Below are 26342 nucleotides of genomic sequence, written 5' to 3'. Positions count from 1 at the left end.
TACAAAGGTTGACGGAGATTGTCAAGCGTTGGTAAAGATATTACAAAGTTTAATCACATGACATTCATTGATGTAACAAATCCCTTTAAATACAAAGACGAGCTTCTTTCACATCACACGACTAGGAATTGTAATCAAACTATATATATACTTAAGCTAAGAAGTAACTTTGTAACCATCTTGTCTACTCAAATTGCATGCATTTGCCATTAAAAAAAGTCTTCAGCTTAACATCCTAAAGACCATTAAGTTGAAAGAACTTTTTTATCTATCTTATCTTTCCGAAGCTCTTTTGTATGTGATTTGTCTTGATCCTTATTATGAAACTCTGGTTTTTTAAACCTTCACTAATATGTAACTAGAACAAAAAACTTTTAACTTAGCTGTAACTTGGAATTTATTTATTTGAAATGATATTAATAACAAAGAAACGAATCTAGACCTGATTAGAACAGAATGCATTTACTCTCTCTGTTCCTGAAAATAAGATTTTTTAGAGTATGCACGCTTATTAAGAATTTAATAAATGTTTATAATTTAATTTATTTTTTACTTTATTATACATTTTCCAATAACTTTCTACCAATGAAATTTAATCAATTTAAATATTCTCAATTAATGTTTCTCAAAAGTATAAAAAGTATCTTAACAATATAGAAAATATATCTTTGTGGAATAAAAAAAAAATCTAAAAAACCTTACTTTTGGAAACGGAATGAATAGTTTTTAGGCAACATTATGGTCAAAAATATGATTGAAGGCTTTCTTTTTTTTTTGATCAAAATGCTTGAAGGCTTGAAGGCTCTAACTTCAAAAATGTTAGATCTTCTTCCTTTTCATAGTTTTCATGAGGTTCAATTCTTCCTATATTCCTTAAGCTATTCAAAAATAAGGAGATCACATTTGTAAAATGGTATCAAATACAACTATTTTAATCTATCACTCTAATCTGCATGGATTATGAAACAGTCTCATTGTATGCATAACTACCACCGCCAGTATCGATTCACCAATTGACGGAGTCTTTTATAACTTTTTATAGATGCAGAGAATCAAATCACTTTAAACAGAAGCACATGACCTGTAAGATCTTGTTGAACATATGTAAAATAAAGCTATTTTGGCTCTTTGAAGGAGGCTTTGCTTAGTGGTGAAGTAGTAGGCAATTTGTAGCTCCTTTGTTTTTCCTGATGTTATACTTAATTTTCATAAAGACAAAACATCTGAATCATTAATATTGTTGGGCTTTTTTCCAAAATTAACCTAATTTTTTAACACGTACAAAACTAATCTTTTCAAAAATATATTTTAATATTTTTATCCTAACATATTAATTATTCACGAAAATACTATTCAAAATACATTGATATACCAAAAACCAAGCTCAACATGCTTTTTAATTATATTTTTATTTTATTATAGATAAAAATCATTTATCTTGCATTTCTTCTCTTGGTTCATCCAAAAAAATTCATATTTTCGATTTCCAAATCACATTTACATTGAACTTCCTCAAATTTGAGTATTGTTGGTTATTAATGCGTGTGTTTCTTTCATTTAGCTTAAACTAGGAAATAGGATTTATGGGTGCTTGAGAACACTAAACATGAACTCTGAATGGATTTAGATAGTTATTCATTTGATTTTCAAATTTTTCTGATCTATTTCACACAAAAAAAAACTTCAGGTGAAGTCTGCTCAACTGTGCATATTTCAGGTGAAAATTTATGGTCAATGCATGTTAGTTTTGTAATTGATTGTTTTTTTAAATTTTCTTAGAATACTTCAAGTGAAATCTGCTCATTTTATTTTGTAAGAAATATCGAGTAGATTTCATGCAATATTTTTTAAAATATGCAGTTAGTTTTGAATTTAAGAGATATTTTATAGGAAATTGAATTTTTCTTAGGATGTTTTATCTGTGAAGTCTGCTGTGAGAAGACTTCATCTGAATTTTTTTTTACATGTCACATGAAGTCTCCTGCGTCTAACAAGAAATCTACTCATGTCAGTTTTGCAATTGACATATATGTTAAACATTTAACTTAAAAATAAATTAATTAATTAGCAGATTAAGTGAAGTTTCCTATTTTTGAAAATTAAGAAGACTTCACCTTAGGCTGTTGTCGTTTTTATTTTGAGATTTTGGTCATATCTGTGGTTCTAAAAGCATACTTTAGGTGAAGCTTATTCGTAAAAATTCAAAGATGGTCACTTGCAAAGCTGCCCCGAACAGACTTCTTTTGACAATTCAAAGATTTCAGATGACTTGTAGGAAGAGTTCATGTGAAGTCTCCTCATATCAGACTTGGGTGAAGTCTGCTATGAAGAAGTCAAATCTTATAAAAAATTTGGTCAAATACAAAACGAACATGGTAATCACAGCAGACATCGGATGAAGTTTGCTCTTAAAACTTTTTAAAAAAATTGATACACAAAAGTAACCCAAAAATTTATAAAGTAAAACTTCACCCGAAGTATGCTCATTGAGCAGACATAGGTTGAAGTATCTTTGTAAAATTTACAATTTTAAAAATAACCTAAAAGAATACTTCGCCTGAAGTCCTTTTTGGGAAGAATTCACCGGAAGTATTTTCTGGGAAAACTTCGCCTTTGGTCTTTTATAAGAAGACCTTAGCTTAAGTCTGCTCTAGAGGACTTCGCAGGAAATTTTCTCTATGATTTTCTGTTAATTATAGTTAACTTGCATTTTTTCCATATTGAAAATGATTTTTTTTTTTAAAAAATTGTTCATTCATGTTCATTTGTTAATTTTGGAGTCTCTGAATGAATTGACATCTTAATTTTGTATAAGGATGAGAATATTCTTGTTTCTATATGTTTATAGCTTTCACCCAAAATCTGCTATCCTAAAAATTTTGAACGTGATTTGTCTATGTTTGCTTATGTGGTTTATGTAATTTTATCTGTTCAACTTTTGTTTAGTATTATTTTAAATTTTTATTATGTTGAACTTATAAACATGGAAATTTTTATGTTGAATTTATGTCAGGTGTTGTTTTGAAAATGTGTTATGTTTGAAATTATGATATAAATTTTTCTCTTATAAATATAACTTGTTTTATTTATAAGTTGCATGTTTACATTCTTAAAATTTAATATAAGTTTGAAGTCTTAAATTATTTGATATTTGGAAATTGTGTTATAGTAAAACATACATGCTAAGTAATAATTCTGTAAGTAATAATTCTGTAAGTAATAATTCTCCGGACTTTTAAAATCGATGAGTCATAGTCAACATTTCTTACGTAATAACAATCATAGGGATGACAATCATGCTGACCTAGCCTGACCGGTAAAACTCACAAATATTTAAGTACAAAATCTAAATTCTCATTAAAAAAATCAATTTTCTTACATCTTAAACATGTATCATAATATTATCATTTGATATAAAAGTAAAATAATTAGAATAGGTAAATTTACGATATAAAAAAAAAAAGGTAAAATACAATTAAGAAATGATAATTAAATATAGAGTATACAGAATAAAAATATTAGATCATAATATTAGAATAAAAATAAATAATAAGTAAATATACAATATAAGAAATATAAAAACTACATTAAACATCTGAAAAACGTACAATGAAAAAAATAATAAGTAAATATACAATATAAGAAATATAAATATTACATTACATTATAAGTAATATTAACATATGATATAAAATAAAAAAAATATAATAAGTAAATATAGAATATAAGAAAAAATATATAATAAGTAAGTATACAATATAATAAATATAAATATTACATTAAACATTATAGTAATATTACCATTTGATATAAAAGCAAAACAAATATAATAAGTAAATATACAATATAAGAAATGGAAAAACTAAATTAAACATATGTCTGAAAAAATGTATTATTTTTACATTTTTATTATTTACAAATATTTTTATAAGTAAATATATATACAATATAGGAAGAAATAAATAATAAGTAAATATACAATATAAGAAATACAAATGCTACATATTATAATAAGTAAATGAAAAATATAAGAAAAAATAAATAATAAGTAAATATAGTATATAATAAATAAAATATTGCATTAAATATATATATCGTAATATTATCATTGATATAAAAGCAAGAAATTTAGAATAAGTAAATATACAAAATAAGAAAAGATAAACCGTAAGTAAATATACAATATAAAAAATGAAAAAAAAAACTAAATTAAACATATATCTGAAGAATATATAGTTAAATGGAAAAATATATAGTTAAATATATAATAAACAAATATACAATATAAAAAATAAAAATATTACATGACACATCTATCGTAATTTAACATTTGATATAAAAGCAAGAAAAATTAAAATAAATAAATATTCAATATATAGAAATTCCCTACGATAGTCATTTTTAGGTTTTTCTCACAAAAATATCCCTTAGTGAGAAAAAATGACCAAAACAAATTTTATTAAAGAGTAAAAATATATTTATACCCTAGAATAAACTAATCTATACTTAGGGTTTAGAGTTAAGAAGTTGGATTTTGAGGATAGAGTTTCAAATTTTAAAAATTAAAAATTAAAATTTTCAAAATAAGAAAGGCTATTTTGGTCATTTTCTTTATTGAAAGTTATTTTGTGACAAAAACTTAAAAAATGTTATTTGAGAGAATTACCCTACAATATAAGAAATAGAAAACTATATCAAACACATATCTTAAAAATGTATAGGTTTTTTTTTCTAAGAAAATATGTATTCACACAAACATACAATTTAGAATTTTGTTGTTGTTCATAATACAATGTTTAAAAGAATAGCTATATAGTTACCATTTCAAAATTGATATAGCCACGTGCCTAGCACATGTTAATTCATAGTCTATACTAATAAAATGTTAATTCCTAGTCTATCTATACTAATAAAAGAGACATTTTGAGGTTCCCTGTAGCGTCCACATCAACGAATAAAACTTATTCCGAAATATGACACGTGTCATTGTTACTAAAAAATAATAAAAACTAAATATAAATACAAGAAAAAATAAATAATAATTAAATATACAATATGAAAAATAGAAGTATTACATTAAACAATAATAAGTAAATATACAATATAAGAAAAAATAAATAATAAGTAAATATATAATATAAGAAATATAAATATTACATTAAAAATCTATCGTAATATTACAACTTGATATAAAAAAACAATTAGACTAGTAAATATACAATGAAAAAAAATATATAAATGAAAAAACTACATTAAATATCTATCTGAAAAATGTATAGTTTTACATTTTTATTATTTCTAAATATTTTTATAAGTAAATATACAATATAAAAATAGAAATATTACATTAAACATCTATCATAATATTAACATTTGATATAAAAATAAGAAAATTAGAATAAGTAAATATACAGTATAAGAAAAAATAAACAATAGATAAAATACAATTAAGAAATAAAAAAAAACTAAATTAAACATCTCGCTAAAAAATGTATAGTAAAATAAATAATAAGTAAATATACAATATAAGAAATAGAAATATTATATTAAAAATCTGCCGTAATATTAGAATAAGTAGATATACAATATAAGAAAAGATACACAATAAGTAAATATACAATATCAGAACTGGAAAAACTAAATTTGACATCTATATAAAAAATGTATAGTAAAATAAATAATAAGTAAATATAGAGTATAAGAAACAAAAATATTACATTAAACATATATCATAATATTAGAATAAAAATAAATAATAATTAAATATAAAATATAATAAATATAAAAACTACATTAAACATCTGAAAAAGGAAAAGTAAAATAAATAATAAGTAAATATACAATATAAATAATATAAATATTACATTAGACATCTATAAATAATATTACCATTTGATATAAAAGCAAAAAAATAGAATAAGTAAATATACGATATAAGAAAAATTAAATAATAAATAATTATACAATATAAGAAATAGAAAAATTGCATTAAACATTTATCTGAAAATGTATTGTTTTACATTATTATTTACAAATATTTTTATAAGAAAATATACAATAGAAGAAATAGAAATGTTACATATTATAATAGTTAATAAAAAAATATAAAAAAAAACAAATAATAAGTAAATATAATATAATATATAAAAAATAAAAATATTACATTAAATATATATCGCAATATTATAACTGATATAGCAATAAATTTAGAATAAGTAAATACACAAAATAAAAATAGATAAACAATAAGTAAATACACAATATAAATAAATAAAAAACTAAATTAAACATCTATCTGAAAAATGTATAGTTTAATGAAAAAATGTATAGTTAAATAAATAATAAGTAAATATACAATATAAAAAATATAAATACTACATTAAACATCTATCGTAATATTATTATTTGATATAGAAGCAAAAAAAATAGAATAAGTAAATATATAATATAGAGAAATTTTCTAGGATAGTCATTTTTAAGTTTTTGTCACAAAATAGCTTCAATGAGAAAAATGACCAAAATAAGTTTCATTAAACAGTGAAAATACATTTATACCCTAGGGGCTAGGGTTAACTAATCAAGACTTAGGGTTTAGAGTTAAGGGGTGGGGTTTTGAGGATAGTTTTCAAATTTTAAAAATAAAAAATTAAAACTAAATTTTTTAAAAATGAATATGGGCTATTTTGGTCATTTTTCTTATTGAAAGCTATTTTTTGACAAAAACTTAAAAAGATCTATTTGAAAAAAATTATCCTATAAGGTAAGAAAAATTAAATAATATGTATATACACAATATAAGAAATAAAAAACTATATCAAACATCTATTTTAAAAATGTATAATTTTCTGATTTTTCTGAAAGAAATATGTATTCACACAAACATACAATTCAGAATTTTATTGTTGTTCAATATAACGTCGAGAAGAATAGCTATATAGTTAATATTTGAAAATAAAATATGTTCGCGCGTAGTACGGATTAACTCCTAGTATATATATAGAAGAAAAAAGCTTTGGAGAGTAATTGTTAATTTGCCGAAATTGCTGACTTGCAAGTCATTTAATAATATTATCAAATTCAATTATCATAAGGGAAGTGACCTCATTGATCTGTCCATTACATGTTTAAACTTTTAGAAAGGGGTTCAATGAATATAAAACAATCCTTGTTTGGGAATAATCCTCATCAGTTGCATCATTGAGATATATATTATTACATCAAATTAAAGGGAAGCTAATTCTATTTGACATCTCTTTGTTACTAATTTTAAACTAATTGAGAATAAAATGAAGGAATTGTCCAATTTGAGGTCTGACCTATGGGCTGTGGTTGCATGCACTGACTTTGCTTTCTAATTTATTAACAGTTGCTTTTTTCCTCATCTTTCCAATATACTATTTGCTTTCTCAATGTTGGAGCCAGCCTCTTTGAGACTCATTTAGCAGCCCAATTTTGTACATAGGATAATAGGAGTATTTTTTTTTTTAATTGAAATCTGTTAGTAAAAATAGTGTGTCTCTCCGTTCAATTAAACTATTCCTTCCGTTCCATAATATAAAATGTTTTGAAAAAGTTTTAATGTTTCAAAATATAAGATGTTTTGATATTTTTAAGGTATTTTAATTTTATTGAAAGTTGGTTAATCAATAACATTCTATTACATTATTTATGAATAGTTAACTTATTTTCATTTTATATTATTAATAACATTATCTTCTAAAAAAAAGTTTCTTAATTTTTGTGCATTCATGTTAAGTATCTTATATTATGAAACAGAGAGAGTATTAGATTGAAAACAAAATTAGTTATGTATCTACTTATCCATGGCTTTTGTAGTACTATTAACTTGATAGTACCTAGAGATTTTGATGAGGTTACCCTTTTGATTACAACAAATTTGAAAAGTTGATATGCTGCTTGCATTTTGGTAAATAGAATCAAATAGAAATTTTCAAAAAAAAATCGAAACAAAATGCTAAATAAGAGTAGGGCCATTTTTGATGGATCCTTTCAACCTAACTTTGCATTCTCTTTTCTCATTATCTTTAAAATTTTATTATATATTTTCGTAGTTAATACATGACACGTAAACTGGGACATCATTCGTAAAAAGCAATACACTTAACTTTGAAATTTTTGAAAAAAAAAAAATATATATATATATATATATATATTTTTTTTTTGCCAAAGGTATCCGCAATACATGGTGGGGAATTAAATCAAAGGAGGTTCTAAAATACATTTTACCAAACGAAGTATTAGCTTATTGGTAAAGGAGTATTTATTAGGCATTCCCCATCCGAATTAATTTTTTTTTCTAAACACTAGAAATTCATTCATCTAGATTCAATTTTTCGTTTAGAAAAACCATTTATAATGTTTGGATTTCTGTTAAAGAAATAATAATTTTTTATATTCAATAAAGTACATTTTTTGCTGATCCCTCCTTTAAAGATACCACAACTATTTATAAAACATTTATAAAATTTTAGAAAGTTTTCTTTAATAGAATATCTAGGAGGACTTTTCAAAATTGTATTATTTTAGAAAATGAAGTTTTGGAATATTCCTCTTAATAGAATTAATTCCGTTTAATAATATATCGTTCTAAATAAACTTATTAGATATGGATTTCACCTAACCCTAATGCGTCAATTAGTCGTCATTTGATCTCTTATTGAAGACTGTTTTAATATTTTATACATAATTAGTAGTTTATACAAATAGAAAATGCTATGAAGTTCCAGAAAGAGTGAGCTAATGGACCCATGTGATTATTGTCCCCTGCCTCTGCTTAGAGGTTAAGTATATTGTTTTCTAAGTATTCTCTTTTTCTGCCAGATAATTTCGTTTAATTTAAATTTGAACTTTGATGCATATTAAGAGCCGCTCGTTAAGAACATGGACTGCGCAATGCACGTGGTTTCGTACGGTGCAGATCTACAAAGAGATTCCGTCAAAAACGGCGTCGTGCACTGTAGTAGCAGTGAATGATTAACAAATAATTAACTACCAACCGTAGCTAAAATTAGTAATGTACGAGGTGAAAATGAAATTATTAAAAGGTAACGGTGGTCAAGTCGTCTCAATGAGTCGGGAGGCACCTAAGAGGATCTCCAAAAATACATTCTATTTCAGTTTCTAAAATTATATATTTGGATTCTAAAATATTGTTTTCCAGAAGCAAAATTTCAAACTTAACTTCAAAACTATTTATATTTTTATTATGATTTTTCTATTTACCATAATTAATTTAAATTTATAAAGATTTTACTAGCACATATATAAAAATATTACAACAATATTAATTAGAAAAATGTTATATTTAAATATATATTTTTAATATAAATAACATAATTAATATTAAAATTTAAGAAAAATACCACAATATTTTATAAAATTGTTTCTTTAATGCATATATAATCATCCAGTTCATTTCGAAGTAAAAATAACTCCTTTCATTTTTAATTTGTAAATTACGAATTACAAATTATTGAAATTGGATGATATTAATACATGTAAATATATTAGATCTGAAAAAAGTAAAAAATAAAAATAGAATATTGCTAAAATACTTAACTTCTGCCGATAATATTAATACTCGTGAATACATTTATTCTGAACAATAAAGAATAGTACGAAAAAGCTATAAAATAAGAACAACAACAACCATTTTCGGTTACACAAAATTTGTTTGGAAAATATTTTGGAGATTTTGAAAGTCCAAGATCAAGTTTAATTGACTGTTAATGTTGTTGTAATATATAAATTTGTGTAAAGAGTAATGTCTTCATGTAATTTTTTATCCATAATTTGGTAAACACTTGGTTATAAGACCATCCGTTCGGATTTGCTTCAATTTTTAACCCTATGTTTTGTTTTATTCAATTTTTTTGGTCAATGTTTTATTCATATAACTATATGACTTTATAATAGAATAATTTTCTAGGGTAGCACAAAAATATTTTTGACCAATTTTTTTTAATAATAAAATAGTACACAGAGAAAAAAAAGTCACTAGTTTAACATTCATTAAAAGATATTAAACACACATATATCCCTTAGATTAATTAGTTGAGAATTATAGTTTAGATTTTTGGGAGTGATGGTTAGGGTTAGGGGTTATGATTTAGGATTTAAGAATTAGGATATACTTTAAAATAATAATTTTTTTAAAAAAATTAATTATATTATGTGTATTATTCATTAAAGATTTAGCTCAGTCTTTATGCTCTTTAATTACTGTTGTTTTGGTTATTTTTCTTCTATGTTATTCTGTGATAAAAAAAATATTTGTACTTTTTAAGAGAATTACCCCTTTATAATTTATCACAACTTACAAAAACTAGTCCAGAGACAACTCTGCAACTTAATCCGTTTTGAAAATATCAATATTTTTTTTGAAAAAATTGTTTCAAAAAAAATAAATTTTAATGTATTACTTAATGGTAAATTGTAAACTACAAAAACATAATTGTGTGTATTGAAATTATATTGGTTAAATTTTATAGGAAATAGTTAAATACAAAAATAATGTATTGTTAATCAATTTTTTTTAAAAAAATTCCTAAACATGTATATTTTTGAAACAAAGGAAGTATAATTTATATGTTTTATAAGAATTTATGTCTAAATTGTTCTTTTTCACCATCATAAACTATCTTATAATGATTTTTTGCATATCACTATTTCATTCATATTGTATCAAAAATATTTGTATACATAATTTTGTTTTATTTGTATATAGTTGTTGATAAATCATTTTTTATTTGAAAACTAAATATCAGGATGTATAATCATTAATTAAATTTTGGTCAAACTATTGGACAAATAAAACTGCCACACCCTATTTTATTTTATTTTTTTGAATGAATGCTAAATTTATTTATCAAAAAACCTTTGTACATCAAGTGAAACCTTGTTTATGAGGAACTACTCCTATCTCTATACAACTTCCAAAACTCCTAGTCTGTCTAAAGTATTTACAGTCTTGTACTAAACCAGAACTGCAGCACTTCTTCAAGATCCTTTACTCGTTTTCCTTGCACCAAACTGAGTTTATTTCGGATGGTCTTATCAATGAGCTTGAGCATAACAGACAGTGGCATCGGTGGTTCCCCATGACGCCGCTTGTTCCGTTCCCTCCACAAGAAATACATAGCTACTTGAAGAGCATAACTGAGCCACACCCTATTTTATTTTTCCGTCCTATAGTAAATCAAGAAATGTTGAACTTCAAATGGCTTCTAAAAGCATAGAGATTCCAAACCTAAATGTTTTCAAATTTTATTAGGATATTGTGAAATAGTTTTTTCATGATTTTAAGATATTCATAACATAACACTGTTAATATATATTAATTTATTTATTTTAAAAATCTTTGTGAAAACCTCCTATTCAGTTAAACTATATTGTGGAAAGATTTCAGTTTGGTACTTGGTTAGTTTAGTTAACCACGTGTTGGTAATTTTGTTTTAGACGGACTTTCGGTTGCTAAACAACCTAGGGTTGTGGCGAATGAGTTTATTATTTAGAACGTATTTAAATATTCGAAAAAGAGTCCATCCGTGGATACATTTCTACTTGGAAATTAGTTTAGATTCTCTATATGTCTGGAATACCTCCAAATATATTATTTAAGACCTGTTTAAACATTTATATCCTATGATATGTATTCAGAGTTCATAAAATATATATAACAATATAATAAAATTGATGAAATTCGAATCATTAAATATAATTAATATATAGTATTTTGAAATAAAATATTTTTTATTTCTGTAGAAAAAATAATTTTAATATATAAATCTGAAAAGAAAAATTTTAATAGAAATTAATAACTCTATAGCTAAATTAATTGTTAAGTACATTTTTGATATATAGAGTTTTAATGTAGATCAGAATTAATTAAAAAGAGGGTGAATTAACGAATAGTAGTAAAGAGTTTCACTAATTTTCTAATATAGATGCAATTTTCAAGACATTGACTGTTTTATCTTTTAATCTTGTTTATTGGTCAACATTTACCTATGTAGCATTAATCACACCATTACATAGCTCAAAATCTACACTTACCATTAATAAATTTTATATTTCCAAAATAGGTTTACAAAAAGAAAAAGTACACACCCACCTACCGAAATTGTAATTAAAATAAATAAAATCATTTAAATTTGTACAAAATGATAAAACAATGGGCGGTCTTCCAGAACCACCATCCATTATTTCATATAGAAAAATAAATAATCAAGTGGATGCATGGAACTTGGCTTCTATATAATCCACATCAAACCCTTCATCAAAAACCTCTTTCCCCTTCACACATCTTCTCTTCCTTATCTCCAAATTATTTACGTGTTTTTCTGTTTTTGTTCTTATATTTAGAAATCTCCTCTGTTTTCTTCTTGACAACATATCAAACATACAAAACTCTTTTTCCTCTGTTTCTTCCCGACAGCATACCAAACACAAAAATTCAGAACCTTTGATGATCGGACACTGATGACTCCCGTTCTCTGCGAAATCTTGCTCTCTGGGCTCACGGTTAAATCTGCTCTCTGCCGCAGAACCCATCTCGTTCAATCTTTCTCCGTCGTCTTTCTCTACTGGTTTTACAACGTTTCATGAATTGTTGAAAACTCCCAAAGCTAATCCTTAATTTAAAAAAATATATATATTTATTTCTTTTCAGACAAATCTAAGAAACCATCAAAAACCAAAGCTGTCCTTTTTTTTAGTTCTTGTAATAATTTTCTTTGTTAAACCATTTTTCGGCTGAATAAAATGGCGTCATCTAGCAGCACATACCGGAGCTCTAGCTCTTCCGACGGCGGAAACCCATCTGGCTCCGCCGTCGCCGTCGACGACCGAAAGCGTAAGAGAATGCTATCGAACCGTGAATCTGCACGTAGATCAAGGATGCGTAAACAGAAACACGTCGACGATCTAACGGCTCAGATCAATCAGCTTTCGAACGACAACCGTCAGATCTTGACGAGTCTCACCGTCACAACTCAGCTTTACACGAAGATCCAAGCGGAGAACTCTATCTTGACCGCCCAGATGACGGAGCTGAGCACCAGACTCGAGTCGTTGAATGAGATCGTCGATCTCGTGACGGCCACCAACGGTGGTGTCGATCAGATCGACGGCTGTGGATTCGATGATCGTACGGTTGGGATTAATTGCGACGGTTATTACGATGATATGATGAGCGGCGTTAATCCTTGGGGTGGTTCGGTTTACTCTAACCAACCCATCATGGCTAATGATATGATGAATATGTATTAAATTAAAATTAATTATAAAAACTAGTGTACTATTGCCCCCTTTTTATTTCATTTTTTAAGTTTAGCTTTTGTGTTTGGATTGGTGTGGAGATGTAATTATCGTACATGCATCTTGATTGGTTGGAAGGATAAATAAACTTATATATTGGGGGCATATATAAGCTATCCTTTGTCATGTATTGGTGTGTGCTTTTTTGTTTGATTAATAATATAAATTATAAATTTTATAATTGATATGATTATGCTATCATCATTTTGTCCCCATTCCCCTGGTATACGTGGTTTTCTTTTTGAAGAAAATATTGTAGTGAATCCTTTTTAATCAACATGAATTATCTTTAAAACAATTATTAGTGTGATTTTAAATTAACCAGCGATATTTAATGATAGTTATACAAAATAATATAGTTTGCTTAGAATGTTTCATGGAAAACATTTTTGGATTGGTAACCAAATTCATATTTTGGAGAGTCTCTTATTTGATTATTTAGTTAATATTATCCCCCAGCTTTATGCATTATGTCATTTTAATTAAGCAGGAAAATTTATAGATTTTTTTCATTTTAAATACATATATGAAATCTTTGATAGTATAATGCAATACAAAGGGCAGAAATTCAATCAATTATCAAAGAAATTTGAAACTGCAAGCAAATCTTTGATAGTATAATGCAATACAACGGGATACTTTATTGGCGCGTCTACCCCATCGACGGTGTCGACGTCTTCTTGCTCAATGGTTTAGGTTCTCCTAGCATCTGCAAGCTCGGTTACCAACAAATTCATAGTTCCAACCTGGTTTTTTATTTTTTTTTTGAGCCATTTGTAACTGTCTGCTTCTAAAGCTCATGTAATAACCTCATGTTCCTTTTTGGTATAATATTAACATTTTATCAAAAAAAAAAGAAATTTGAAAATTCGGTGGCAGTATTAACGTTTATTGCACATACTCAGAAGTCAGAACATTTATTAAACATGGTATCATGAAGATTTATATGTGGCTATGAAGATACTTAACGTCAATATCTTGTAGTTGCTTTTGCATTTGTCTTCTCTAAATATCATTTGTATACTTGGATCGTTGTGAGCGAACGAGGCAAAGGTTTTATCTTTCACCTTTTTTTCTTTTTTATACCATTTATTATAATTTTGTTGGTCTTGTGTCGTTACGATTTGAGTGTTAACTTTATGTTGGCGAGAAAAAAAGATATTATGTCGTCACAGACTCGCAAGCACCGCCTATATAAATATGAAACGGAACAGAAACATCAACAAAAATTAAATTATCCCACTATCGGATGTCCTATTCTTCCCATATATGTGAACGGAACGGAACCCACACACTTGTTCAAAATCATTTGGCTATTTGGCTGTTTCTTCCGATTTGTTTAATTTAAAACAAATATAATAGAAAAATACGATCTCATCTCTAACGATCGGCTATTATTTTTTTGTAAATGACATGATACAATTATTAGGTATGACTATTTGTAAATATGTGTGCATGTGTTTTCTAAAGATATATAAAACGAATTTTCTTTTCTAAAAAGTTCTATAAAATGACCATAGATATGGCTGTCCAGTTAACTTGCATTAGTGTTGTGCTCTTGAATTTGATCCATTGTAAGAAGAAGAGTGTTTTACGCCTTTAAAAGTATTAGCAAAGCCTGATTGTGGGCCAAGAGAAAATTAATGTCCATAGCCCGAACTCTCCTGAAAATTAAAAGAAAATATTTTAAAAACGTATATTGTAGCTTATGCATGTGAGTGCATGTATATAAGCATATCATGTGGAAGCACCGTAGCCTATTAGTTAAGGTTTAAAGGCTTCTACACCCAGGTCTGGGGTTCGAATCCCACACTATGCAATTTATTTCAGATTACAGGAAATCTAGGTTTCAAGTCCCGGAGAGAGCGGTTTATTAAACAATTATGCAGACTACAGAGGAAAAGCTTGCAAGGGATCTTCAACATGGTGCAAGTAAATCTGGCCAGATGTAGATCTTCATAGGACGGCTCAGGTGATGCAATTAGGCGTAGGTCTTCATAAGGCAGGTAGTATTGTCGGTTGTCGAATCGTCTATGTAATATTTCCTATATCATAATTGTAAGATCGTAATAAATCAGCGTTAAAAAAAAAATATAAGCATATCATAATTTACAGAAGAAATTAAAGCAAACAAAAGTTGAGTTACGACTCTGGCTTTTGAGTGGCGGTTGTCTGTACGCGCTTATCTCTTTTCATTTCTTCTTCGTTTCACTTGGAGGCAGGCCCGGCCCAGTAAAAATTACTGCCTAAAGCAACAAATAAGAAATTGACACCCCAATGTAATTGAACTGAAATTACTGATGTTTTTTGGTGCCTTAAACCCTAGCTTTGCCAGCTTTAGGTCAGGACCAGTTCTGTTTGGAGGGGGATATCTTCGGTCACAGCTCATGTTTCTACGATCGATCTCTTTTTCACCTCTTCCTTGTAAATCGGATCTTTTTATCGACATAAGCGTTAAACTTCGTTTAAAGGTTTTCTCTTTTTCTTTTTGCCGAAGCGGTTAGATCTGATGGTGCAGCAGATCTACATGTTGATTCAGTTGGTATGGTGGCTCGTCAGACAACAACTTACTCTCTCTGCTAGAGGACAGTGGAAACGCTCGCTAAACTTTGCAAATGAGTCAGTGGGGCAAAAAATTTAGCACTACGATTACGAGAGTTCTCATCAGTGACGGATCTTTCTATGGGAATTGAGGTTTCACTCGAAATGCATCTTTTCAAAGCGAACCTTGGTGCTTTAGGTTTGACCTCGTTTGATATGTTAAAGCTTGATCGATTTAGCTGACAAATCTCGATATTAGGTCAATATTGGTTTTGATAAATTATACTTGACATTATTGTCACGAAATGAGGGATCGACTACGTCCGAGAACTTGATCTGGACTTCGGATTAGTAACTAATATTGTTTGTTATGTTGTAACTCATATATCATTATTAAAGTAAAATTCTGTATAAATATTTATTTTGGCAAGACTCTTGAAATATATTACTAACTAAGAAATCATATATATATCAAAATTAAAGTGTATACAAATAAAAATAAACTAAATATAATTAGAAACATTTTTACATTAACTTTTATAACATATTAATATATATTTATTTTATTTATCAAAATTAGTTTTAAGTGTGCATTACAAATACAAAACAATAGTAATACTAATCAAATAAATATTTTGTTGATATTTAACTGATTAAAATTTTATTTAAAATTATCAGTTCATTTGGTTAATTAAAATTTTCATTTTTACTGATTGAAAGTATTTTAAACAAAACAAAAATATCCTAATTTATTATAATCTATATATTTAAATATAACATATTTTAAATTAGGGGATAAGAGAGATATTATAGATAAATAATCATTAAATAAAATAAAATTATTCTATATGATTTAGATTGTTAAACAAAATAAAATAATATCATATTTAATTAAAACTATTTTTATATCTTCACAAGATTTGGAGATATACATAATATTTTATTTCTTATCATAAATTTATATTTTTAACTAATTTTTTGTTGGAACAAAATCTTGTTCTTTTTTTTGAATAAGGAACAAAATCTTTTAAGAAGCATTTACATAGAATATACTTCAGTTAAGTCTAATATATATCGATCACATCATAACAAACATTTACAGAGTACAAAACACTAGCAATTTTGCAATAAAAATATTCAGCATGGGATATCGTTTAGCACTCGTTTGCTCAGCTATCGTGTTGCTAAGCATCTCCGGCTTAAGCCATGCCGGAGTCACCAGTAGCTACACCAGAGTAGCTGAACCTTCTGAAGAGATGCCACTTGAAACCTTCCCTCCTCCTGCCGGCTTAAACGCTCCAGAACAAGTACTTTCAAATTTATCTATATTGAATCAACTTCTACTAAAAAAAATTTTAAAAAAAAAGAATCAACTTCTACTTTTATTACTTATAGACTTACGAAAACTCTTTCTCCTTTCTCAGGTTCATATAACGCAGGGAGATCACAACGGTCGAGGTATGATAATCTCGTGGGTGACGCCAATAAACGATGATGGTTCTAACTTCGTTAAATACTGGATCGCGGATAGTGATGAGAGTACAAAGGAGAGCGCTGAAGCATCAACGTCGTCCTACACATACTACGATTACACCTCTGGTTTTCTTCATCACGCCACTATTAAAGGGCTTGAGGTTTAATTTTTTTCAGTGTCACACACTAAAGCAATCTGTCTATTTAAATAGGGTTCTTCAATAAATGAACCTTTGTCTTCTTTATTCCTTGCGCAGTATGATACTAAGTATTTCTACGAGCTCGGAACCGGTCGTTCCAGTAGACGTTTCTCTTTCACAACTCCTCCAAAAGCCGGTCCTGATGTTCCCTATACATTTGGCGTCATTGGTAATCCACAGATTCACTTTTTTTAACGAATTTTAGGGTTTTGGATATAATTTCTAAGCTATTGCTAATTTATTTTTATAGGTGATCTAGGGCAAACCTATGCCTCTAACCAGACATTGTATCATTACATGTCGAACCCTAAAGGCCAAGCTGTTCTTTTTGTTGGAGATTTGTCGTACGCGGATGACCACCCGAACCACGACCAAAGAAAATGGGATTCTTATGGCCGATTTGTGGAACCAAGTGCTGCGTATCAGCCTTGGATATGGGCTGCAGGGAACCACGAAATTGATTTTGCACAATCAATAGTAAGATCTGAATATATATATATATATATATATATTTTTTAATTTATTTTGTCCATAGAAATTACTATCTTAGATTTTATTGTTAAAACCGTCTAATGTTTTTCAGGGCGAGACTCAGGCTTTCAAGCCGTACAAAAACCGTTACCACGTTCCCTATAGAGCCTCGAAGAGCACTTCTCCACTTTGGTACTCAATAAAACGAGCCTCAGCATACATCATCGTACTCTCCTCTTACTCAGCTTTTGGTAACAATCGACGATTCTCACACTACAATATTCCAATTTTTACTATTTACCACCTAATGTTCTAATTTGATACGGTACCACAGACAAGTATACACCACAAAACTCGTGGCTCGAGAGTGAGCTCAAGAAAGTAAACAGAGAAGAAACTCCTTGGTTGATTGTTCTTGTTCACTCGCCATGGTACAACAGCAATGGTTATCACTATATGGAAGGTGAAAGCATGAGAGTCACGTTCGAGCCATGGTTCGTCGAAAACAAGGTCGATATTGTCTTTGCCGGTCATGTTCATGCGTACGAGCGATCAGAGCGTGTCTCCAATATCAAGTACAATATCACTGATGGTTTGAGTTCTCCAGTTAAAAATCCATCTGCTCCTATTTATATCACCATTGGGGATGGAGGCAACATAGAAGGAATCGCTAACGAGTAATAAAAAGAAACCATATTTATAGCATTTAATTTAAGCTTCTTTTTTCTTTTGTCCTCTTTGATCAAAGATGTTTGTTTTTCATGCAGATACACGTACCCGCAACCGAGTTACTCGGCTTATAGGGAAGCTAGTTTCGGACACGCTCTCCTAGAGATAAAGAACAGGACACACGCTCTTTACACTTGGCATAGGAACCAAGATGACGAGCCAGTTATAGCCGACTCTCTGTGGGTGAAGAATAGACACTTCTTGCCGGAGGAGGAGGAGACACTTTCCGGCGACTCGAGTGCCTGATTTGCTTTTGTTTTTTCTAGTTTTAATTTTCCTTTTTTTTTCTTAGGATTTTTTTCTCATTTTAGAAAAAAATAACGTTAGACAGTGTTCTTTGAACTTTGTTATGTTTTGTTAGTTTTATCTACTAGTTGTGTTATTATTTTATTCTAGAAATGATAATAATTCCAACACGTACAATACTTTTTGTGCATATCCTTTTGACAAAACCTTAACGACACACAATATAAAATAAAATAATAACAAATCAACCTAATTGATAACCAATTACCAAATTTAAACAGTGAGATTCAGTATATTCCAATTGATATATACCAAAATATTGTTAAGATTTTGTTTTGAGATTCAACTAAAATCAAACTGATGATATATATAAGTCGTTGACCTCAAAAGTAAGAAAAATGACTTTCCATATAAAAATGAGATGCAATGATGTAGCTTTTTTGTTTTTTTTATATAAATAATATATTTTGTTGGTTTTATATGTTAACCAGGTGTTTTATCCGAATAGGCAGACATACTTATCTACTTGTGTGTGGACCACATCACACACAAGTAAAACGAATTCATGTGTACTCAACAAGTAGATGCTACCTTTCTTATCATCATACGCAATCAGTTTTAGAAATAAGCTATCTAATTATGTAATATATGTATTAGTAAATAATTTTGCCTGCATATTTGGGTGAAACATCTAGTTGACGTATAAAACTAACAAAATCTTATTTATATAAAACAAAAAAAAACTACATCATTGCATCTTATTTTTAGATGGAAAGTTATTTTTGGTCCAAAATCTTAACAATATTTTGGTCCACTCACGAGTAGACCACACCGCACACACACCGTGTGGAAACTTAGAGGCAAGAAAAATATGTACTTTACCGTCTACTCACGCAAAAGCACTCACCAACAGTGAATGAAAGGTTCTTGAAGAAGGCCTGAATGTGCATGTGGTTAATAGAGAATATCTGGCAATTAATAGCGGTTGCATTTGATTTGATGTTAATAATTAGGGAAATTTGGCTGTATAACCTTCAAACAAATTATAATTCACTACATAACTAAAACTCCTAACTTTCATCTACAGTACATGTATTTTATGTAATAATGCTATATTACCCTTCAATTCAACCTGTGTGACCTGCTGAGAGTTATTTATCAAAAGAAATATTAAATAAATAATTTAATAAATTGTGGTTATCATTCTTTCACATCTCTTCCTCTTCTTCTTCCTCTTCTCCTCCAATCTCTGTTTTTTTATACATACGAACACAAACCACTAGATTAAGAAATAATATGGATTTTGGGCTTGTGGAATTGAGTTTGGAGGAGAAGATGGCACCGTAGACAACAACGAGGTGACATCACAATTTCTTTTTTTTTAGTTTTTTTCAATGTTGTTCATCTTGATTTTTTTCATTGTTATTTAAATTGTTATAGTATGCTGTATTGATATGGTATGATGAAGAATAATTACTCTGGACTAGTGAATGTGTATATCACCATGTCTGTAAAAAGAGGAAGATGTGAAGAAGATGAACTCGTCGACTATACTATATGTAGTGAAAGAAAATTATAGTATAGTACGATTCTTATATTTTTGTACAATTCGCAAGTACCAAACTAAATAGTATGCTACGGTTGTTGTATTATTGTACCATCGATTGTTTGATAAATTTATTATTTATCAATTTCTTGTTTACAACTATATGTGCTATACTATTTATTTTGTTCTATACTATTTGGGTTTAGAGTTTATACTTGGGTTTAGGTTTAATGATTAAGATTTAGGGTTTAGTATTTGGAAGGTGGGGGTTGATGTTTGGGTTTAGTGACCGTACTATGTATGTTCTATTTGACGATTAAAAAAGAGTGTTTTTTTTTTACTTACCAATTTATACTATACTATGTATTTTGTTCCATTCTATTTGGGTTTATAGTCTATACTTGGGTTTAGGGTTTAGTGACTAGGATTTAGGGTTTAGTATTTGGAAGGTGGGAGTTTAGATTTGGGTTTAGTGATAGCATTTTTGGGTTTAGTATTCAAAAGTTAGGTCTGAGTTTAGCATTGAGGAGTTTTGTTTGGATTTAGTTTAATATTATATAATATTATATACTATTTTCAGATTTTGATAATTGGGTTTAAAGTTTATATTTGGGTTTAGGGTTCAGTAATTAGGGTTTAGGGTTTAGTATTTATATGAAAAGGTGGTGTTTAAAGTTTAGGGTTTATTATTTTAGAGTTGAGGTTTGGATTAAAGTAGTATTTACTATGTGATAATTAATTGTGGGGTGTCAAATGTGATGTCATCAGTTTCTCTCTCTATTACTGGCCTTGTTCGGAAACTCGCTAGGCGCAACGCGTGCGGATGACCAGCGCCTAGCGATTTATTGAAAAATCGGAAATAAATCGGGGAGTAATCGGGGATTTATTTTTTATGGTTATAGTACTCACTAGTACATATCTTCATTTGTGGATTCCAAATATTATTAAAACTTAGGTCAATTGTTTTGTTTAAACCTTTTGGACCTACTAAAAAGTGGTTCAACCCGTGAAGGGTGGTGTTTTATAGTTTTTTATTATTTACTTTGTTTTAATAAATATAAAAAGATATGTATGTCTTCATCTTCTTCCTTCTTTATTTGGTTCTGCGATTAAACGTTTGGCCATCCATGGTTCTTTCTGTATAATTTGATTAGTCAACTTTGTTAACGTAAATCTTAAAAATGATGATCAAGTAATTTTTCTCAGATCTACAAAAAGAAACATTTTCAGAGATTTTTGAGCTTTCCGGAAACAAAATTACGCGGGGTAGTTTCAAAAAAAAAACATTACGCGGGCGTGTAACCTTATACCACGTTCTGGGCGGTTAAAACGCGGGTTAGCGTGGAATGCATCCGAACTGGCGAAACTCGCCACGGTGACCCACCGCTTCACGATTTTGCGGACGATTACTCGGCAACTCGGCCGCTTTTTAGAACAAGGATTACTGGTAACTTGAAAAAAAAAAAGGCATTACCGGATAGAAGTTGACATAATTGTTATGGGCTTTATTATGTCAAAATCAATACTATACACTTAGGGTTTGACTGGTGACCATTCGGGAAACAAGAGGAACGGATTAAAAAGGAATGTTCGGGAATAAAATAGCAGGAATGAAAAGGAATGGTCGTTCCTTATCACTTTTAACAAGGAATACTTTTGTTCTTTAATTCTCTATAAAAAAAGGAATGAAAGGGAATGAGAGGGAATTATTATTCCTTGTGAATGGTGATTTTTTTCAGGAACGTTAGGGAATGCATTATTCCTCGCCGTTCCCTGGTCACCATTCATACCCTTAATTTCCTTCTCAAATTTGGTCATTTGGCTAATTCACCCTAATAATTAAGTAGTGAAAATAACTATAAATAATAAATAAATGAATCATGAACAATGTTGGGTTTTAGTTAGAGAGTGTTTCGAAAAACAGGGTAAGAGTTGTCGAGTTCGAGTCTTTCAAGGATTTGCTGAGTTTTCCATAAGTAAGATGAGTGACCTTCCACCATATCAGTTACATCCACCTGCAAAGTTAAGGGTATTATTTATATCATTCAAATTAACATGAACTGAAATTATATAAACAGAGGGAGAGAAAATGAGATTTACATCCTCGATCCCTGGGATACAGACCGGCTGGATTCCAGCTAATCCTTGAGCCAGGAGACTGCGAAAATTAAGAAAGGAAAACAAAAATTGGATTTGCAGGTGAAATTGAAGAACAAAGTTTACAAAGGTAGGAAGATAAGTACCTTGCACGGAAAGCAACCCCGAGGGTCCAATCATTTGTGGCGTAAACGTTGATGAATCTTCCGGCCACCATCTAAAGTAACCGATAAAAAGACACAGTAAGGACATAAACACAACGTATTTGTTTGCTAGAATGCGAAGATCTAGAGTATTACCTTTCTTACGTCTCGCCAGTTCTCGTTATTGATTGAAATTGGGGCTCCAAGAAGAACAACTCTTTCCACAATCTCAGCTGTCGTGAAAAATGTGTCATGACAGGACTAGTAAAGAAACAGAGATATGCGTGCGAGCGCTGAGATATACCGTTTTTCTCTGTCTCGGTCAGAGCCTGGAGGCACTTGAAGACGACACGCGCACCAAGCGAGAAACCCACGAGAGTCACTGGTCTGATATCCTCACAAATATTCCAAAGCAAAAACAAAAAATATTCAACCCAGTGACGTTTTTAATTGTATAACTCTGATGTTATTTTATCCAAATAATTGTTTGTCTGAAACTTTATACCTATTTCCTTGTAAACCTTTTCGAAGCGCTTCAGCAAGAAGTCTTCCTGCTTTGTCTGACCTGAAACAGGATAAATACGATGATGATAGTTATTAGTTGCAGTAATGGTTGTTGTATCATACTTTGCATTTCCATGCATTATATATATATTTTATTACCTGTCAATGGCGATACTCCATTTACTATCTATGAAATCAGCAGCTACTAAGATTGTTGCCGGCCATGCCATTGCTGCTAGAAGCGAGCTTAGTACTGTATACATTGCACCTTGTCTCATCAACTCCATAGCAACTCCTGCAACAATTTCATGTCGCTGTTACCATTTATTCTCAGGGGAATAACAAAAAGTTTATATAATATTACTTGAAGTAAGCCAATCCTGAATTGCAGTGCTCACTGCAATAATATTCTTGGATTCCCATATCACTGTGTACCTAACAATCAAATTATAGCAATCGTGCGACTCTTAGGAGCTAGTAGGACGAGCCACAAAAATGTACACATGAAGTCAACAACTCATGTTAATACCTTTCTAAGTTGCTAGTTAAACCTTCCCAGGGCTTTACAAAGTCTTCTTCCTTAAACACAAAGCCAGCAACTAAGATCTCCACTGCTAATCGCTAATTACATCAATTAAAGAATAAAATACGTCATTTGGATGGTACAAAGCAAACGTGAAACAGAGACAATAGATGATCAGCAAAATGAAATCGAAACTCACTCCTTGATTATGGTTTTCTCCAATAGCTTTAAACTCAAACTCTTCAATTTCCCCAGTTCTCCTCGCCATCTTAGCCCCAGCGAGCCCAGCTCCAGCAGCTGATCATGAACACATTCAGATGCAACGCTTAAGATAAATCTGGTACATGATCAACACTTTTATCCATTGTCTTCAGTCTTCTTTGAGTAAGCCAGAAAAACTGTGGTATAGTCTTTACTTTACCTCCAAAGGATGCTGCAACAGCAACAGAACCAGTAACAGTTCCCGCAGCACTAGCAGCTGCAGCAAACCCACTGGCTCCAATTACAGGAACCAGCGTGCCTAGTGTTGGTGCCAATGCACCAAACCCTGCAGCTATTGCTGGAGCGGCTAATCCTGTTTCATAAAATATGTAAACCAAACTCTAAATCCTAACTCTTAACAGTTTCCAAAAACGTGGGAATGGATATTAACAGTTAGAAGACACATACCACCAGTGATAGCCATCAGAGTACCCCCTGTTAACGCAGCCGCTCCAACAATGCCTCCACGCTTCCATTTATCCCATTCACTCTCTGGAGACAGAGACTCTTCTTCCTTACCGCCTGACTTCTGCAATGCCATGGCAGAGCATGCAGCCATTGTCTCAACTCCTTCCTAGAAATTACCACAATATGAAAATAGTTATCAGCATAAGAAAATTGGAACTATAGCCTAATATGAAACTTGAAAGGGATTAATGCAAGCAAACCATTTGGATCCACTGAATATCAAGCCAAGTTGCAAGTAAGCGCAGAGCAACATGGTGACGCGCATCATAGCCTTTCCTACTCCGTGTACATTCTTCCTTATCCTCATGTTTATCTGCCAAGCAAGCAGAGAGTAGCTCGTAAAGAACACTTATCTTCCTCTCATGGCTAAGCAATGCTGCTTCCTCAACAGGTTTCCCATCTTCAACAATCTCAGGATTGTGGGCACTATCTTTAGCTACATCCTCCCCGTGACTCAATGTTTCCTTATCTGCAGCACCAGACTGAGCCTCAGGAAGGGAATACTTCTCACGGCATTCGTTTTCGTATTCCAAATGTTTCTCCTTCTTAGCTTCTACAGATACAGAACCTTGCTGAATGCCTTGGACCATAGCTTCAGCAGCTTTAGCTAAAGCGGTCTCTTTCTCCACCATATCACCAGAACCGTCATCATCCGAGAGTAATTTGATGAGCTACAAAGTTTAACACACAATAAAGAAGAAGACCTCAACAACTAACCCCGGACATAAAAAAAAACAAAACCGAAACCGAACCATTGTATCTCTAGAACCATAAAACCGAAACCGAATAGACATCTAAATATATATATTTTTTTTGAAACGCTGACATCTAAATATCTAAAATATATATCTAAGGTATTAATTATATTTAGTTCTAAAATAACCAAATACGATTTAAAAACCGACCATAACACGAACTACCGGAATACTAAGTACATTTGATCCGAAATATGTCAAATTATTTGAATTATCTGATATTTTTATCCGTAAAACTTAATTATCTAATATTTTTTACGCAAATTATCTGGAAAAAACAAACCGAATCGACCCGAAATTTCTTCAAGAGCTGATTCGTAACTTTGTTACCCAAATCGAAAACCAAATTAACCAAAACCGAATTTTATAAATATCCAAACATGTAAAACCAGAAAAAAAAAACCAAAAACTAAAAAAAAGCTGACCCGGAATTTAAACCGAAAACCTAACGTCTAGTGTGATCGAAAGACACGGGGGGAAATTGATCATACCGCACCGATGTGAGGCTTAGCCGGAGAAGAAGCAGCAATCTCCTCGATGCCATGCCAAGCTGAGGAATCAATCTGAAGACATCTGAAAGAGACGGTTTCGTCGTGATCATATACACAGAGGGAAAAATAGCTGAAAACGGTGTCGTTTTCGGAGGGAATCACCTGAAAACGGGTCGGAGCAAGCCAGAAACCTCGTGGACCCATAGATCCTCGTCCTGGGGGACTGAATCACCGCCGCTGGTTACGCCATGCTCAGACCCTCCGTTATCACCGCCGTGATCGGTGTTGGAGATGCCGAGTGGCTTTGTCTGGCTGATCTGCGCTTGGTTGAGTGCGATCGCCAACAATGCGCTTGCCGCGTATCTCTGCGACGGCGTTAAATTCGACGTAGCTTCCACCATCACATCAGATTAATGTAGTTTTCAATCGGAAAAGAAAAAAAACCAAAAAAGTTTCTAAATACGTGACAGATCAATCGAAGAGAGCGAGCGAGCGAGTTCCTCTTGTTCAGTTGTTCTTTCCACTTGTCAGAAACAAAAGAAACAAAAACGACGCC

At 30.2% G+C, this 26342-nt stretch overlaps 3 protein-coding genes across 4 annotated transcripts; 2 read left to right on the top strand and 1 right to left on the bottom strand.

Annotated features, from left to right (window-relative positions):
- The first annotated feature begins 12246 nt into the window (after positions 1–12246).
- Positions 12247–13523, top strand: LOC103837843 (bZIP transcription factor 2). The gene has a single exon (XM_009114223.3). The coding sequence runs from the start codon at positions 12784–12786 to the stop codon at positions 13288–13290; it is 507 nt and encodes a 168-aa protein (XP_009112471.1). The 5' UTR covers positions 12247–12783; the 3' UTR covers positions 13291–13523.
- Positions 13524–13762: 239 nt separating this feature from the next.
- On the top strand, positions 13763–19188 carry LOC103837841 (purple acid phosphatase 5). 2 transcript variants are annotated; one of them, XM_009114221.3, is made up of 7 exons: positions 13763–17186; positions 17304–17513; positions 17610–17721; positions 17803–18029; positions 18136–18274; positions 18358–18700; positions 18791–19188. In XM_009114221.3, the coding sequence occupies exons 1-7, from the start codon at positions 17022–17024 to the stop codon at positions 18996–18998; spliced, it is 1404 nt and encodes a 467-aa protein (XP_009112469.1). In that variant the 5' UTR covers positions 13763–17021; the 3' UTR covers positions 18999–19188. The 2 variants fall into 2 exon arrangements, with proteins under 2 accessions (XP_009112469.1, XP_033134323.1); XM_033278432.1 differs by having other exon boundaries at positions 13763–17513.
- Positions 19031–26240, bottom strand: LOC103837840 (transmembrane and coiled-coil domain-containing protein 4). The gene is made up of 16 exons (XM_009114219.2): positions 25949–26240; positions 25787–25868; positions 24741–25211; positions 24481–24646; positions 24233–24385; positions 24011–24108; positions 23818–23909; positions 23653–23723; positions 23448–23583; positions 23290–23349; positions 23089–23171; positions 22941–23017; positions 22788–22858; positions 22645–22702; positions 22378–22559; positions 19031–20001 (listed from the first exon to the last, which is right to left on the bottom strand). Exons 1-15 carry the CDS (start codon positions 26185–26187, stop codon positions 22446–22448), a joined length of 1971 nt encoding a protein of 656 aa, XP_009112467.1. The 5' UTR covers positions 26188–26240; the 3' UTR covers positions 19031–20001; positions 22378–22445.
- Between the last annotated feature and the right edge of the window lie 102 nt (positions 26241–26342).

This window comes from Brassica rapa, chromosome A09 (assembly GCF_000309985.2).
Source record: "Brassica rapa cultivar Chiifu-401-42 chromosome A09, CAAS_Brap_v3.01, whole genome shotgun sequence".
Classification (NCBI taxonomy): Eukaryota; Viridiplantae; Streptophyta; class Magnoliopsida; order Brassicales; family Brassicaceae; genus Brassica; species Brassica rapa.
This window is presented reverse-complemented; position numbering and strand designations above follow the sequence as displayed.

Excerpts from the sequence above, each read along its gene's own strand:
- LOC103837843 (XM_009114223.3), top strand. The coding sequence starts at position 12,784 with ATGGCGTCATCTAGCAGCACATACCGGAGCTCTAGCTCTTCCGACGGC.
- LOC103837841 (XM_033278432.1), top strand. The coding sequence starts at position 17,022 with ATGGGATATCGTTTAGCACTCGTTTGCTCAGCTATCGTGTTGCTAAGC. Across the intron at positions 18,275-18,357 it reads CTCCTCTTACTCAGCTTTTG|ACAAGTATACACCACAAAAC; the intron begins GTAACAATCGAC and ends ACGGTACCACAG. Across the intron at positions 18,701-18,790 it reads ATAGAAGGAATCGCTAACGA|ATACACGTACCCGCAACCGA; the intron begins GTAATAAAAAGA and ends TTTTTCATGCAG.
- LOC103837840 (XM_009114219.2), bottom strand. The coding sequence starts at position 26,187 with ATGGTGGAAGCTACGTCGAATTTAACGCCGTCGCAGAGATACGCGGCA. Across the intron at positions 25,869-25,948 it reads TTGCTCCGACCCGTTTTCAG|ATGTCTTCAGATTGATTCCT; the intron begins GTGATTCCCTCC and ends CGTCTCTTTCAG. Across the intron at positions 23,584-23,652 it reads TCAGGATTGGCTTACTTCAA|GAGTTGCTATGGAGTTGATG; the intron begins GTAATATTATAT and ends AAATTGTTGCAG.